Here is a 16,897-nt window from a genome sequence, read left to right on the forward strand (position 1 = left end):
AGAGTTAAAGTTTAGCGGTAAGGATCTCAAGTGAATGTACAGTAGCTAGAGTCTGCAGTTTGAGCACAAATAAATGCTGCAGCTCCTCAAGACCAACAGAGGTGTCCTGTCTTATTTCCCGGCTGCTGAGTGGAGTGACAGGGATTAGCTTAGTTAGCTCCAGAGACTTCAGCCCCGTCTCCCCTTGTACTGTCTGAGCACGGTCAGGAAACTGAAGCAGGAAAAGCTAACACTAAGCTACTGTATGCTATTTATTGAGTTTTCTTTTAGCAAAATTCTCGTAGTCAATGTAATTCCATCTGGTAAACAGTTACGCAGAGTGTATCATATGTTTAGGGCTTTATTGTTAAAGGTAAGAAAGGAAAGATTGTCTCTGGGAAACGCTGTCTTTGTCAAGTTTCAAAGGAGTAACAAAGTTTGCCGTCTATACAGTCTATGGTTCAAACAGCAGCATCTGTGTTGTTGTCCATGCTCAGAAAACTCTACTGCGTTTCGAAAAACAATAACGTCGCTTTATCACTGTGTTATATTAGCGTTCTGTGTGAAAGTAGTCAGGACAAAATAACTGTTTGAAAAAATATATTGACGTGCAAATTAATGCCACGAAAAACCATCCCCGGTGTGTAAACACAGTTACACTTTGTCACGTCATAATGGTTTTAAGATTGACCGCCAGGCTGAGGGGTGTGTGGCTTACTTGCATCCCAGAGGCAGAGGAAGGCATGGAGGTTAATTGCAGGAGTGCTTAGAGTGAAAAATAGATATTAGCCTAATAAAGACGTGATTGTTCTTTCAAGTACTTGTAGAGACAATAAAATGTAAACCATTTATAGAGACCATGGCAGAGGCATTCAAATTCATAAAAGTTAACATACTAAACTCTCTCCCTAAACCAAATTGTTCTAAAACTATCTATAGACACCCCACTCAATCCCTCCAAACAACAAAGTATTTTATGTATAAAAGGCTTGTATAATAATAGTGTCCTCTGCCAGATGCCCTTTCAGGACACTTGACTGATTTAACTTCATCAGTTTATTCATGTCTTTAGCCAATCACGAGACTAACAAATTGGAACAGAACTTAATATCTGCATAAATTTAAAGAAATAGGCAATAATTAGAACAAAGTGAGATCCTTCCCCTTTTTGGGGCAATAGAAAATAAAAGCAATATTCATGTGACCATGAAACAATCGTGTTCCACAGACTGTATAAATATCCCAGAAGTGCAGCAACAATTCAGACGGTATGGTATATCAGGGTGCTTTATCTTTATTTGTGTTCTTAAGAGATAAGTGTAATTCTTTCAAAGAAATTGAACATTTCGCCAGTCAATCATAGGGCTGATACATAGAGACAGACAACCAAATAATGCTTACATTCAAACCTAGGTGCATTTTAAAGTCACCAATTAACTGGTATGTCTTTGTACTGTGGCAGGAAGCTGGGGGACCCAGAGAAAAAAACAAATAGAACAGGCAAACTCCACTAGGGAGTCTAAAGCCTGCAAAATGGTGTCCACTATGTTAGCTTCTGCTACTGTTTTTGAAATGATTCCCCGAAGGAGATGCTGTTTGTGAAGGCAGTTGTTTCTTGTTCACCGACATTCTTAAGCCCATTACACAGCGGGGGGGGCGTGACGAATAAACCACACAAAACTATTCATCAAAAACTATTCATACCGGCAGCAATGTGAATTGGCAACAGTTGTTCAATAAAAGTTTCAAACATTCGGGCCAGCTCATCTACAATGTTGGTGGCACAGTTTGAGGTCCTTCTGGGGACGCTGCTGAAGTGAGAGAGAAAGTGACGGGAGATGCAGTGTGAGCGGACGAGAGAGAGCGATTGGTGCAGAGGAGAGTTAAAGTTTAGCGGTAAGGATCTCAAGTGAATGTACAGTAGCTAGAGTCTGCAGTTTGAGCACAAATAAATGCTGCAGCTCCTCAAGACCAACAGAGGTGTCCTGTCTTATTTCCCGGCTGCTGAGTGGAGTGACAGGGATTAGCTTAGTTAGCTCCAGAGACTTCAGCCCCGTCTCCCCTTGTACTGTCTGAGCACGGTCAGGAAACTGAAGCAGGAAAAGCTAACACTAAGCTACTGTATGCTATTTATTGAGTTTTCTTTTAGCAAAATTCTCGTAGTCAATGTAATTCCATCTGGTAAACAGTTACGCAGAGTGTATCATATGTTTAGGGCTTTATTGTTAAAGGTAAGAAAGGAAAGATTGTCTCTGGGAAACGCTGTCTTTGTCAAGTTTCAAAGGAGTAACAAAGTTTGCCGTCTATACAGTCTATGGTTCAAACAGCAGCATCTGTGTTGTTGTCCATGCTCAGAAAACTCTACTGCGTTTCGAAAAACAATAACGTCGCTTTATCACTGTGTTATATTAGCGTTCTGTGTGAAAGTAGTCAGGACAAAATAACTGTTTGAAAAAATATATTGACGTGCAAATTAATGCCACGAAAAACCATCCCCGGTGTGTAAACACAGTTACACTTTGTCACGTCATAATGGTTTTAAGATTGACCGCCAGGCTGAGGGGTGTGTGGCTTACTTGCATCCCAGAGGCAGAGGAAGGCATGGAGGTTAATTGCAGGAGTGCTTAGAGTGAAAAATAGATATTAGCCTAATAAAGACGTGATTGTTCTTTCAAGTACTTGTAGAGACAATAAAATCTGCGAGTCGGGCAGGCAAGACGCCGGAACGCAATTGTGATTTGGGGTATGACATTTTCATCCACGCATTGCATACAGGCAATGCTTCAGTGGTCAGTGGCTATTTCATTGGTCTGTCAATATGGCCTAAGCTGATTGGTCCGAGTAAGGATGCAATCTCTCTCAGTTCTTTTACACCACTACACAGTGTGCATGTCCAAATGTGGTACTGCATATGCATCATTGCCTACTGTGTGCCAAGCCCTTAGTGTGACAAAAAGACCTACCAAGTGTAACAGTTGTTCGATGGAACCTTTTCTCCAATGCTGTAATGGGTGTTTATGTCATCATAGCAGCCACATTGGTCCCAGGCAGTGCACTTCATGGTGTCTTCATCAAAGTAGGGCTCGGTTGGGGGACACTGTGGATAGCAGCCTGCAACACCATTATACCATTTTGATTAATCTTTGTAGAAATACAAGTATAGCTACATGGTAAACACTATTCAAAGATGGAAAGAGTACTAAAATATTGTGCTCAAGTAAAACTACTGTTACGTTAAGACATTATACTCGAGTAAAAGTAAAAGTAAAAGTACTTGTGGAATATATATATTTCAAAGTTTTGGCCTTAAGTTATAGCGCCACCATCAGGCCAAATGGCATCATGTTTTATGGGAAGCATTAGCACATTACCATCAGTTATGGTGACAAATGTAATGTCTCTAGCTTGTTCTAGACCCCAGTAACTTGAGAAAAGGCATAATTTAGCATATAATGCCAAAAAGACCACGCCGACATGCACCAATCAATATGACACTTCAGATCCTGGGTATTACATGCCCGCAGACCATGTGTACCAATTTTGGTGAAATTCCATCCATACATACTACATATTTGTAGTATTTTTGGCGCCCTCTATGGATTAAGCCTAAAATCGTTGCGTAGGCCTATTCCTCAAGACGGACTAAAGGTATGTTATAATTTGTATGATTATTGGACAAACTGTTAGAGGGTTATGGCCAATTTCCTGTTAGTTCTTTTCCTGCAGTTCTTTGATTGATGGCAGCAATGGTTTTAGACCATTATTGCTCATTTATAGTACAAATGTGTATCTAGTCCTGCAAAGCTGCATACTAATGTTGGTGTTCATATAATTAAAATTGACAAAGTTCTATTAATTTTACTATTTTTGACATTATGAAAATAGCAAAGAATCCATCATGGCGGACATTTATGGTCCAAGAGGCTTTTCTGTAGCGCACGTTGAGTTGCATATGTGTGAGAAATTCTAAGTCAATCGGATTTAAGGGGCGAGAGGCATGGCCGTTGTTTTTTTATCATTAATTATAGTGCCACCATGCAGCCATTTGGGCTCATGTTTCTTGGGAACCGAATGCACATAATTTCCAGTCTTTGGGCCAAGTTTGTTGTTTCTAGCTCATTTCAGCTCACGGCTATTTGAGCCACAACGGAAAATGACGAATAATAAATAATAGTAAACCGGAGAAAAAACAATAGGGCTCTAACCACTTCAGGGTTTGAACCCTAATAAATAATGCAAAATAAATTGCGTTAGATGTCAACTCTTACACAAGTGGAACAGTGTAAGATGATAGACGCACTTTGCAGCCTGCATATACAAATAATTTACAATTATAAATATACAACCTCACTAGAAATAACCAGAAAAGAGACTGAGACAATAAAACAAAAATGACCGACAATAAATAAAAAGAGCTATAGATACCATGGCTAAATGGTTGTATACATTAATTATATTATATATAATATATTAAATAAGTATATAAATAATATACTTATTTTAGAATCAGTACAACACAGTAGAACAACATCACCAAAGCAGACAACGTGGACATGCATAAACAATATAAACTCCACCGCGGATGTAGGTGGTCAACTTTCATTTTAAGGTAGAATAATGATAATTATAAATTCAAAATACTGAGTGAAGTTTAGAAAGAATAAGAATGCAGACATCTCAAGGTCCGATGACATCATTGCATAGTAATTAGCCATGTGGATTTACCGCTGGTAAAGAGGCGAGGCTGGTTTATTTCTGCTGGAAGCTAAGATAACAAGACTTGGCCAAATTGCAATCTTTGTGGCAAACTAAGATAAACAGTTAGACTACATAGACAGCTTTAGTGTTAGCTTGTTTGTAACAATTCACTATTTGCAGAGTAGCGCCCTTTGCTTGTGTAAAACAGCCGGAGTGGATGAGAGATGAACGGAGTAAATGTTAATGCCTATTGAACAGGTAAGTGTTGATAAAGTATTGGATTTTTACTCCCGAAGGTTTTATTGCACTTACAGTAACGATAGGGTGACCATATTTCCCGGAACTAAAACCGGGACACTATGCGCGTGACCGTAGTGCTCGTGCACGCACACGCTTTTTAACGTGAACATGTACCAGCCCAGGTCAGACATAGACACAGACCGTAACTTCATTATTTTTTGATCGTAGGCTCCTCATCTAATAATTTTTTTCTGTAAAATTAACAAAATTGCAGCAACAGCCTTTTTCAGTTTAGTGTGAGATTTATGTTGAGATTTTTTTCTAAAAAAGATTTTTTTATTCCAATAACACAAAAAAAAATTAAAATGATTTATTAATTATTTTTTTTTAGCATTAAACACTTCATTTTCTGCATTCTGGTGAATTTTTATGCACCTATTTCTACCTTTTTCTGAATCAATGTATGCTGCAAATATCTTTATGTAAAGAGAAACATAGATTACAATCCAAATATAAAACATAATGGAATATATTGCAGTAAGGCTCTCAGGCATTCTGTATTGCTTTCAACTATTTATTCTCCTTTGGATCGACTTTTCTAATTATATCTGAGTCAATCGGATTTAAGGGGCGAGAGGCATGGCCGTTGTTTTTTTATCATTAATTATAGTGCCACCATGCAGCCATTTGGGCTCATGTTTCTTGGGAACCGAATGCACATAATTTCCAGTCTTTGGGCCAAGTTTGTTGTTTCTAGCTCATTTCAGCTCAAGGCTATTTGAGCCACAACGGAAGATGACGAATAATAAATAATAGTAAACCGGAGCAAAAAACAATAGGGCTCTAACCACTTCAGGGTTTGAACCCTAATAAATAATGCAAAAATAAATTGCGTTAGATGTCAACTCTTACACAAGTGGAACAGTGTAAGATGATAGACGCACTTTGCAGCCTGCATATACAAATAATTTACAATTATAAATATACAACCTCACTAGAAATAACCAGAAAAGAGACTGAGACAATAAAACAAAAAATGACCGACAATAAATAAAAAGAGCTATAGATACCATGGCTAAATGGTTGTATACATTAAATATATATAAGTATATAAATAATATACTTATTTTAGAATCAGTACAACACAGTAGAACAACATCACCAAAGCAGACAACGTGGACATGCATAAACAATATAAACTCCACCGCGGATGCAGGTGGTCAACTTTCATTTTAAGGTAGAATAATGATAATTATAAATTCAAAATACTGAGTGAAGTTTAGAAAGAATAAGAATGCAGACATCTCAAGGTCCGATGACATCATTGCATAGTAATTAGCCATGTGGATTTACCGCTGGTAAAGAGGCGAGGCTGGTTTATTTCTGCTGGAAGCTAAGATAACAAGACTTGGCCAAATTGCAATCTTTGTGGCAAACTAAGATAAACAGTTAGACTACATAGACAGCTTTAGTGTTAGCTTGTTTGTAACAATTCACTATTTGCAGAGTAGCGCCCTTTGCTTGTGTAAAACAGCCGGAGTGGATGAGAGATGAACGGAGTAAATGTTAATGCCTATTGAACAGGTAAGTGTTGATAAAGTATTGGATTTTTACTCCCGAAGGTTTTATTGCACTTACAGTAACGATAGGGTGACCAGATTTCCCGGAACTAAAACCGGGACACTATGCGCGTGACCGTAGTGCTCGTGCACGCACACGCTTTTTAACGTGAACATGTACCAGCCCAGGTCAGACATAGACACAGACAGTAACTTCATTATTTTTGATCGTAGGCTCCTCATCTAATAATTTTTTCTGTAAAATTAACAAAATTGCAGCAACAGCCTTTTTCAGTTTAGTGTGAGATTTATGTTGAGATTTTTTCTAAAAAAGATTTTTTATTCCAATAACACAAAAAAAATTAAAATGATTTATTAATTATTTTTTTTTAGCATTAAACACTTCATTTTCTGCATTCTGGTGAATTTTTATGCACCTATTTCTACCTTTTTCTGAATTAATGTATGCTGCAAATATCTTTATGTAAAGAGAAACATAGATTACAATCCAAATATAAAACATAATGGAATATATTGCAGTAAGGCTCTCAGGCATTCTGTATTGCTTTCAACTATTTATTCTCCTTTGGATCGACTTTTCTAATTATATCTGAGTCAGCACACATCATTTACTCTTCCCTCCTGTTTTGCGTCTTTTGTTGGGGAAGTAACCTCCTTAAATGTGCATATGACAATTATTCACCTCAATGATACATTAATTCATTTTAATGTATTAATAAACCCCTGGACTGTAATATTTCAGATGTGTTTGAGCAAGATTTCTTAACGCTATTACTGTGCAAGCCACAGACATCGTTTATCCCATTTCCATAGTCACTGATATGGTCATAACCACTACAGTGCTCAATTACCTATTTTTGAGGGGGAAATAAATTTTTCACCGCGAAGGCATGATGTCCTCTGGAGGACATCCACCAGACCACCGGGCGCTCAGGGGATTTCTGTCGGCTGCGGGAGTTGAGGAATGCGGGGAGAAGGCTGCTTGCCTGGCTAAGGGAACTACCACACAGATCGACACTTCCAAGCCTCCTACTCACCAACACCAGATCGATCACACACAAAATGGATGAGCTACAAATACACACGGAACAGCTGCGTGATGATTTTCACCAAAGCCTGGCTGAACACACTTATCACGGACGGCAGATAGCAGCTAGCAGCAAGCAGCTAACAGCTAACAGGCCAAGCTACCCACCGGCAGGATCAAGACAGGGTAGGTGAATTTAAACAATGTCTGAGTTGAAAACGCATCTTGTTGTCACGTTAGAGCCCTGTTCATGTAGCACAGACATATTAATTGCATTTTGTGTCTGTTAAGAGGCACAAAGGCACTCTAAAACTTGCCCCGACAACTGCCGTTTTAGCTCAGCGGACGCTTGTACACCTAGCTGCAGCAACTCCAGTTTGCTAGGACCGATCCAGGTCGGGTTTTTTTCTATTGAAAGTACTCGCATAGCTATAGCGATCAAGATTAACGTAAATTGGTCAGAATTCTCCTTTAAGTGCTAGTCCTGGCCGGTGTGAACTTGGCCAGTGAACGCAAACCTTTATAACATATGATTTCCAAGTGTCGGCTAATGGAAAGTTACATGTTGCTGCAGCTGATTTATCTTCTATCGTTTGTTCCATTCTCACACAGTTTATCAGGACTTTTGCAACTGGAAATGTAACAAAGTACAATGCTTGTGATAAAAAGTACTTTAGTAAAAGTTCAATTATTTTTTAAATTTTTTTTAAATATTCTAAAAAACACACAAAAAACAACTTCATTACAGTGACGAGGGTACACGTTATTTGTTACTTCTCAATCAATGTAATTTGGTCTCAATTGTTGGCCCTGTGCAGATCTGCGGCTTGGGAATTGGTAATCTGTAATATATAGCACTAATGCTGCAGAGCAACAACATAGCAAGTTCGAATGAGGTTTTTTGTCTTTAGCTTTTGCCTGTTTGCTTCAAGGGTGAGCCACACATTCACTAGAATTTTAAATTATTTAAAACATGTTAACACAGCTGCAAGAAAGGTTAATTAAGCTTAAAAACAAACTAAACTGACCCAAAGAAATGACAAGTTGTGCAAATTAACCCTATAATTCTTGAGAAAAGGAGAAAGGACTGGAGAAAATGCCAAAACAGCAGTACTGAGTACGATGGCTCTGGCACACGTATGCTTAAATACTGGATCAAAAGCACGTCTGATCGATATTCACTCCTATAGAAAAGTCAATCGTTCTGTTGACCTGATTTAAACTTGAAGCCTGGCCAAAACACACAGATTAAACTAGTCAAGCCAAAATATCTTTCTATAGTACCTTCCAGGGCCGTAATGAGGTTGGAACAGTTTCCTGATGGATTCCTACATGTCTTCATGCAGTCAGCTCCACAAGGCTTGTAGTGCCACTCACAGTCACCAGGGGAGTTATAAAAGTCGCAGAAAATAGCTGCAAGAGAAAAAATAAGTACTAACATAAGTACAAACAAATTTAAATATGTTGGCTAAAGATACAATTCCCTCCTGGTGTCACGGTGGCCAAACTTACGGCACAGCTTTGGAGTTCTCCATTTAATGCAGGCCCCAGCTTCATTACAAGCTTTGGCATATGCAGCGACAGCAGTACAGAGACACTCACAGTCCCCACCGGTGTCACAAGCACAAGAGTCTCTCACACAAGAGTCAAAGTATGGACCAGGGTCAACCTTGAACACACAATAGTGTACTGTTTAGCAGAATAATAAAAGTTGAGGGCAACAAAAATGTTGTCCTGTGCTTGTAGTAATAGTAGCAACAGTGGCATTGGTAGTATTAGTAGTAATCACACAGGGGGGATGGTATAATTAGAAGGTCTTAGTTCACCAAAATCATAAGGAATCACCAACTGGGGTATATGACTATCCAGTCCGAATATTTGACTGTCTGAAATTTAGCTTTTAACCCTTGTCTTCCCGTCAACCTTGAAAAAAAACAAACAGTTCTTGCTTTTTCCAACATTTAAAATTTTTTTTTTTCTTCTACACATTTTCAGAGCTTATTTCTACGTCCTATATTTTCTGATATAAAACAAAAATTGAAAACCCGAAGTCAACACAAGGTTAAGAGATTTTGCTCTGGACCAATGTTTTGATTGAACAGATCAGAACTGATCAACACGCAAAGCAATGAACGCTTAGTGCCATAGATGGAGATAAACAATAACATTTATATCATTTCCCAAATACTGTGGCAGTTAAAATGATAATGATTGTGTATGTGCATACACAAGTGTGTGTATCCATGTGCCTATCACCATAGTTACCTTTGAATGACAGCTCTGGAAGGTGACACTGGTGATGATGCTACACTGTTTCTGGGACCAGGCTGCCCGGTATCGGTTAGAGGCACAGGGATCAGTGAGTAGTTCGGCACTTGGGCAGTCGAATGAACTCTTCCAACTGTTACCAAATTCTAGAACGTCTGCCACTGTCACCTGGGAGCGTGTGGTGTAGTCATTCTTACTGTTGCCGTCGTAGTTTCCACACAGGCCACAGACTTGACCCTGAGAGGGAGGAACCCAATAACATAATTTACTGCTATGATAGGACTGGTACAGAGTAAGGCTGGTTTGTTGCCACTCAAATATCCTTTACTCCTCAAGCGTAGGTTTAGCATTTTCAAGTGATGTCTTTGCTGTCCAGTTTATAAAGTGCAAACACTGTTGTGTGAAAAAACAAACATTGTCCTGTCTTTAAAAGTGACACATTCACCAAAGAGCTGCTGACTACAAAATATTATTGCAATAGTATTGCAACATAACATAGGATCGATTGTCAGAGGTGGAAAGTAACAAAATACATTTACTCACGTTACTGTATTGAGTAGTTTTGTTGTGTATTTTGTATTTTTCAAGTAGTTTTTAAAGTCGGTAATTTAAAATGTACTTGATTACGTTTTGAGTGAAGTATTATATTTCGCTACATTACAAATCCCATCCGTTACTGAGTAAAAAAAAAACCAACTTTGACTAACGAAAACCGAAAGGCAGTAAAAGAAATCGCGCCAGGAACCACTACAGTGACGAATGATCAGCATCTAAGCTGCCTACCAGGCGCCAAGTCTTTCTGTAGGAGATTGAGAACGAGATGGAGGTGGATCAGGCGAGTGACGACTGTTCAGAGACTGTTTCAGTAGAAATGCTAGCTGAAATCGAATTCTGCTGCCCAAAACAACAAAAATCCTCGGCCACATTTGAAAGACCAGATGTGCCTGCCAAAGGTGACTGAACTGGCAGCATTCAATAACTCCACATCTAATCTGCGGAAGTATTTGTGCATAGGTACTTCAAACGAAGTTTTCATGACTAATAGCAAATAGGATTTATGACCCTTGTCCTATTTTCACTACATGGGAGAGATCCCCCCTGCCCCGTTTTACAGATTTTTTTTATGCAACTAAATAACTTTTACTTAAAGTACATTTTAAATGAACTACTTATTACTTTTACTTGAGTAATCTTTGAGATAGGTAATTTCACTTGTACTTGAGTAATATTTCATCAAAGTATTGGTACTTTTACTTGAGTACAATATTTTAGTACTTTTTCCACCTCTGTCGATCGTAAGCCACATTTCCATGAGAAATGTAACGTAAGCTAATTTAAAGCTGTATTGGTCCATTTTCTCCAGGAAAACATCACACAACCACTATCACAGTCCAGACTTATAAACTTGTTATGGCCAATGTGTTAGCAGACAGCAAAAGAATGCTGTCATGTTTTAAATGATCAGATACATTTAAGTCCAATATTCACTCTCCTTTTATCTCTGTTTTTTTTTTCCACCAGTTCCTGAGGAAAATATCCTGTTTTTACAAGTTAGTCACTAACTTTTTCTGGGTTGATAAGAGCAGTGACAAGGCTGCACCTGTAAATGTGTGGGCTGTAAAACAGATCAATAAACTAATAGAGGCTAAAAAGCTCAGTAAGGTTGTGTGAGTCTTTGTGAGTTCAGCACTATGAGTGACTCTTTTTACATTACAAAGTTATTTACAGTTATTTTACTTATGTCAGTCAACATGTTCATCAAAAGTATTGATTAATGCAAGTTGCTTTGTGGAACGAAATGTCCTGACTTGTCTGTGAAAATTCTCATGGTGTATCATGACATGACATAAGCCAGACTGAAACTGTTTTAACCAATAGCTTTGTGCAAAAGCCGAGTGTCAATCATGACAAGCAGACTTGATTTTTTACCTGGAACTGTGGGCTGAGTTTAATGAAAAGACTGGTCTTCTGGTCCCACATGAGCACAAGTCCCGGGTTGATCATCACCACCAGGTAAATACCCATCTTGTGTACCTGGACATTGTTCACCTGGCTGCTGCTCTTTACCACCTGGAAGTTCTCATCTTTAAGTTGGAATTCATTATCCTGTGGGCATCAAATAAACATGCATTGTATTACTGTACCAGTTACAGGAATTGAGGTGGAACAAGTGATCACTATTTATATATATCAATAAATAATTTTGATACATTAATACATAATGTTAATGCTAACTTGCCAAAGGAATTACAAGGCTTATCAATCATAAAATAATAATAGGTGCCAGCCTTAGTGATTATCCTTTGAGCCATAGTATTCTGATGTAGTGTTTGAGGCAGAACATGTACACAGTGTACGTGTGTTGTGTTTACCTCCAGGAAGATCTTGATGGTCTTGGAGCAGGTGGTTCCTGTGGTTCCACAGGGAACATTCTCAGTGATAATTCTGAAGCTTCCATTGCTCTGACCGGTGCCACAGTAGTCCTAAGTAAGGCATAAACATGCAATTACTGGACAACCTAATCCCTAATTTTTTTCATGAAATGAAACCCCATCACCATTTACTGGTCTGCTTTTTTCTTGTAATAGCCATACATGTATTTACATTCAGTAAATACCTCTCTATATAGTAGTTTATTGATAGTGGCAGAGTCTGCCATTGATGCACTAGATTCAGATTGCCTACCTTAGCCTTAGGGCTTCACAGGAGTCAAATGCAGCATGTAATCAATCACGCCTAATTTTATCTCACTGATAACCACCTCACTCTAATTCTCCTACAACTGTATCCGAGCTGGATAACGTTTCTGCTAATTTCCTGCTGCTGCTTCGAATTCTGTGTTCCAATGGCAAAACATTGGGTTGCTTTTAACAAGACAAGGGTCACTATGGACATTTTTTTGTCAGTGGATCATTTTTAATCTTTGCAGAGGACTAATGAAACAAGACAGAGCAGCCACAGTGAGATGCACACATCCAATTCCTCAACAAGGTAACCAACTCTCATCAAATAACGGTTGTTCATGTTATGATAGAAGAATGCAGATTAGCAGATTATCGACAGATGTTTCATACAAAACAATGTGTTTGGCTGCACTGTAAACAGATACACAAGGTACTCCTCTGTTGTATTTCTGACAAAGAAGTTGCTAAAAAAACACATTTACGTACACACACGATTTTGTGCAAATGCAGAGCTACATCCTGTCTGTGTGTGCATTGGTTAAACTTGTGTGAGCTAGAACGGAAAGCACACCCTGCACGCTGTTCTTGGCTGTGGATTAGACACCAATGTGGGACCCAAAAGCTCTTTGTTGAGGCACATAAACGTCCCGCACACAAAATAACAAGAAAAGAGCAAATCGAGGGCACGGTCTCTGCAGATACAGACACCACCACATACTTCTGGTGGGTCATAAGTGATGATTGAGAGGGATTACTTTTGTACTAGTCTATACATGTTTTTTTTAGTGAAATACTGCATTTTATATATTTATTGATTACAATTGTATTCACTGTCATCTGCCACTTTACCTGTAGGAGTGTGTATTCACACTCTCCATTGAAGTCAAACCTCTTGTCATCAAATGTGACGTAGTGACCGTCGCCATAAATCCCACAAACTGCATCACACACATTGGTGGTACATGTGAACTTCCTTCCATTAAGCTTTGTGCAAAAGCCGAGTGTCAATCATGACAAGCAGACTTGATTTTTTACCTGGAACTGTGGGCTGAGTTTAATGAAAAGACTGGTCTTCTGGTCCCACATGAGCACAAGTCCCGGGTTGATCATCACCACCAGGTAAATACCCATCTTGTGTACCTGGACATTGTTCACCTGGCTGCTGCTCTTTACCACCTGGAAGTTCTCATCTTTAAGTTGGAATTCATTATCCTGTGGGCATCAAATAAACATGCATTGTATTACTGTACCAGTTACAGGAATTGAGGTGGAACAAGTGATCACTATTTATATATATCAATAAATAATTTTGATACATTAATACATAATGTTAATGCTAACTTGCCAAAGGAATTACAAGGCTTATCAATCATAAAATAATAATAGGTGCCAGCCTTAGTGATTATCCTTTGAGCCATAGTATTCTGATGTAGTGTTTGAGGCAGAACATGTACACAGTGTACGTGTGTTGTGTTTACCTCCTGGAAGATCTTGATGGTCTTGGAGCAGGTGGTTCCTGTGGTTCCACAGGGAACATTCTCAGTGATAATTCTGAAGCTTCCATTGCTCTGACCGGTGCCACAGTAGTCCTAAGTAAGGCATAAACATGCAATTACTGGACAACCTAATCCCTAATTTTTTTCATGAAATGAAACCCCATCACCATTTACTGGTCTGCTTTTTTCTTGTAATAGCCATACATGTATTTACATTCAGTAAATACCTCTCTATATAGTAGTTTATTGATAGTGGCAGAGTCTGCCATTGATGCACTAGATTCAGATTGCCTACCTTAGCCTTAGGGCTTCACAGGAGTCAAATGCAGCATGTAATCAATCACGCCTAATTTTATCTCACTGATAACCACCTCACTCTAATTCTCCTACAGCTGTATCCGAGCTGGATAACGTTTCTGCTAATTTCCTGCTGCTGCTTCGAATTCTGTGTTCCAATGGCAAAACATTGGGTTGCTTTTTAACAAGACAAGGGTCACTATGGACATTTTTTTTGTCAGTGGATCATTTTTTAATCTTTGCAGAGGACTAATGAAACAAGACAGAGCAGCCACAGTGAGATGCACACATCCAATTCCTCAACAAGGTAACCAACTCTCATCAAATAACGGTTGTTCATGTTATGATAGAAGAATGCAGATTAGCAGATTATCGACAGATGTTTCATACAAAACAATGTGTTTGGCTGCACTGTAAACAGATACACAAGGTACTCCTCTGTTGTATTTCTGACAAAGAAGTTGCTAAAAAAAACACATTTACGTACACACACGATTTTGTGCAAATGCAGAGCTACATCCTGTCTGTGTGTGCATTGGTTAAACTTGTGTGAGCTAGAACGGAAAGCACACCCTGCACGCTGTTCTTGGCTGTGGATTAGACACCAATGTGGGACCCAAAAGCTCTTTGTTGAGGCACATAAACGTCCCGCACACAAAATAACAAGAAAAGATCAAATCGAGGGCAAGGTCTCTGCAGATACAGACACCACCACATACTTCTGGTGGGTCATAAGTGATGATTGAGAGGGATTACTTTTGTACTAGTCTATACATGTTTTTTTTAGTGAAATACTGCATTTTATATATTTATTGATTACAATTGTATTCACTGTCATCTGCCACTTTACCTGTAGGAGTGTGTATTCACACTCTCCATTGAAGTCAAACCTCTTGTCATCAAATGTGACGTAGTGACCGTCGCCATAAATCCCACAAACTGCATCACACACATTGGTGGTACATGTGAACTTCCTTCCATTACAGTAGCTGGGGAGACACACATCAGACACAAACTATTAATTAAAACCTGTGCAGAAGAACCATTGCATTTTTTAAGGGGTTTATTTTTCATCAGCAAAATCATCTGGAATTATTATTTACTAAATCTAAATTTAGAATGCAAAAACCCTTGTGCAAATAGGGGTAACACTTTTCATGTATGTTGCATTATACTCTGCTCACTCTACAATTATAGTTATAGTTATAATTCTATTGATAAAATACATTATAATCTTTTTTATAATGCATTATAACAGTGATTAGCCTCTTGTTTTTGAATTTCAATTTGTATTACTTGGTAAAGTCATAACAGACATTTTGTGGATGATAAACATTTACTTAACATTTTCAGGGATTTCTGCTCTAAAACTTATAACCAAATTATGGTTACAGAAATGTTGTCCATGTATTCATGTGGGTTCATTAAAAAAAAAAAGTTCCTGAACTTGAGGCATATTAGTTAACTATGTGCATTGGGCTTTTTTGCTTGCTAATATATATTTTTTAACTTAATGATGTTTTCTGTTTTGTTTGTTTGATTGTTTATGTTGGCATCTTTTTTCTTTCTTATCTTAATATTTGGGTTTTTTTAAACTGACAATCTTGTTACAAATATTGTTTCTTCAGTTTGTTAAATTTTTGTAATTAAAATGCAATCTGAAATCTTTCTGTATGTGAGCAACCTCTGTGAGAAAAAATATATACTGTGTGAATTTAGGGCCGGGCGATAGGGAGAAAATCAGATATCACGATATTCTTGCCCTCGATATCGATATTGCGGCGATATTCTAGGGTTGACAGTTGGTGCTTTAACAAAATATCTTCACAGATTCTAGATAAATAATCATCAGTAATGTGGACATAATGTCTAAGTGGGGAAAAGGCAAATAATAGAACAGCTAGATCAGTCTGGTATGTTCAGAAAAGTGCATCACTTTACTGTAATGCAGCCTTTAAAACCAGTAAAAAACAACACTTATGTCATATCACGATATTACGATATCCAAAATCTATCTATCCAATATATCGATATATTGCCCAGCCCTGTGTGAATTTCAATGCAGGTACATTCTATAATGTGTATGTAAGGCACTGTACAAACCATGTATTGCAGTCCACACTCAGTGTCTGCCCAGGTTGATAGACCTGTCCATTGTGCAGACATGGACAGCTGGTCTCGTTGATACAGCCTCCTGCTCCATCTGACACAAGGCCATCAGGGCACATGCAGCCAGATGTACAGCCTGTACTGATCTGTATCCAAACAAATTAGGAGGTTGTGAGCCTAACAGGGCTTGTGCATGTGTGTTTGACTTCTGTGAGTGCTTGTGCTATGGTGTACTTACACAAGTCATGTCTAGGGTGCTGCAGCTCTTCTGACACTCAGTCCCAGTGGTCCCGGGTTGACCAGTGGAGCAGTCAAAGTAAACCATGGGGGCAACACATGATGGTGATGCTGGGAGATGAAAAAGAGTATTATGATCATGTCAAAATTCCAGATGCCATATGCACAATTTAATCCACAATTCCCTGTATTTCAGCAGGTACTTTTTTTTTCTTCCTTTCAGCTTTGAAGCTTTATGATGTGGAAGAGAATTTAAAATGATTGAACTCTCAACATTCATTA

The 16,897-nt window shown here is 38.4% G+C and overlaps 1 protein-coding gene across 1 annotated transcript in view; it reads right to left on the reverse strand.

Moving 5' to 3' along the window:
* Window positions 1-16,897, reverse strand: part of LOC144521553 (mucin-5B-like) — a 64,486-nt gene that overhangs the window by 32,038 nt on the left and 15,551 nt on the right. The window contains 9 exon segments of the mRNA XM_078256111.1: window positions 2,943-3,090; window positions 8,809-8,937; window positions 9,037-9,193; window positions 9,790-10,029; window positions 11,722-11,898; window positions 12,165-12,275; window positions 15,120-15,258; window positions 16,373-16,524; window positions 16,617-16,726. Coding sequence (XP_078112237.1) covers window positions 2,943-3,090; window positions 8,809-8,937; window positions 9,037-9,193; window positions 9,790-10,029; window positions 11,722-11,898; window positions 12,165-12,275; window positions 15,120-15,258; window positions 16,373-16,524; window positions 16,617-16,726 — 1,363 coding nt within the window.

This window comes from Sander vitreus, chromosome 1 (assembly GCF_031162955.1).
Source record: "Sander vitreus isolate 19-12246 chromosome 1, sanVit1, whole genome shotgun sequence".
In the NCBI taxonomy this organism is placed as follows: domain Eukaryota; kingdom Metazoa; phylum Chordata; class Actinopteri; order Perciformes; family Percidae; genus Sander; species Sander vitreus.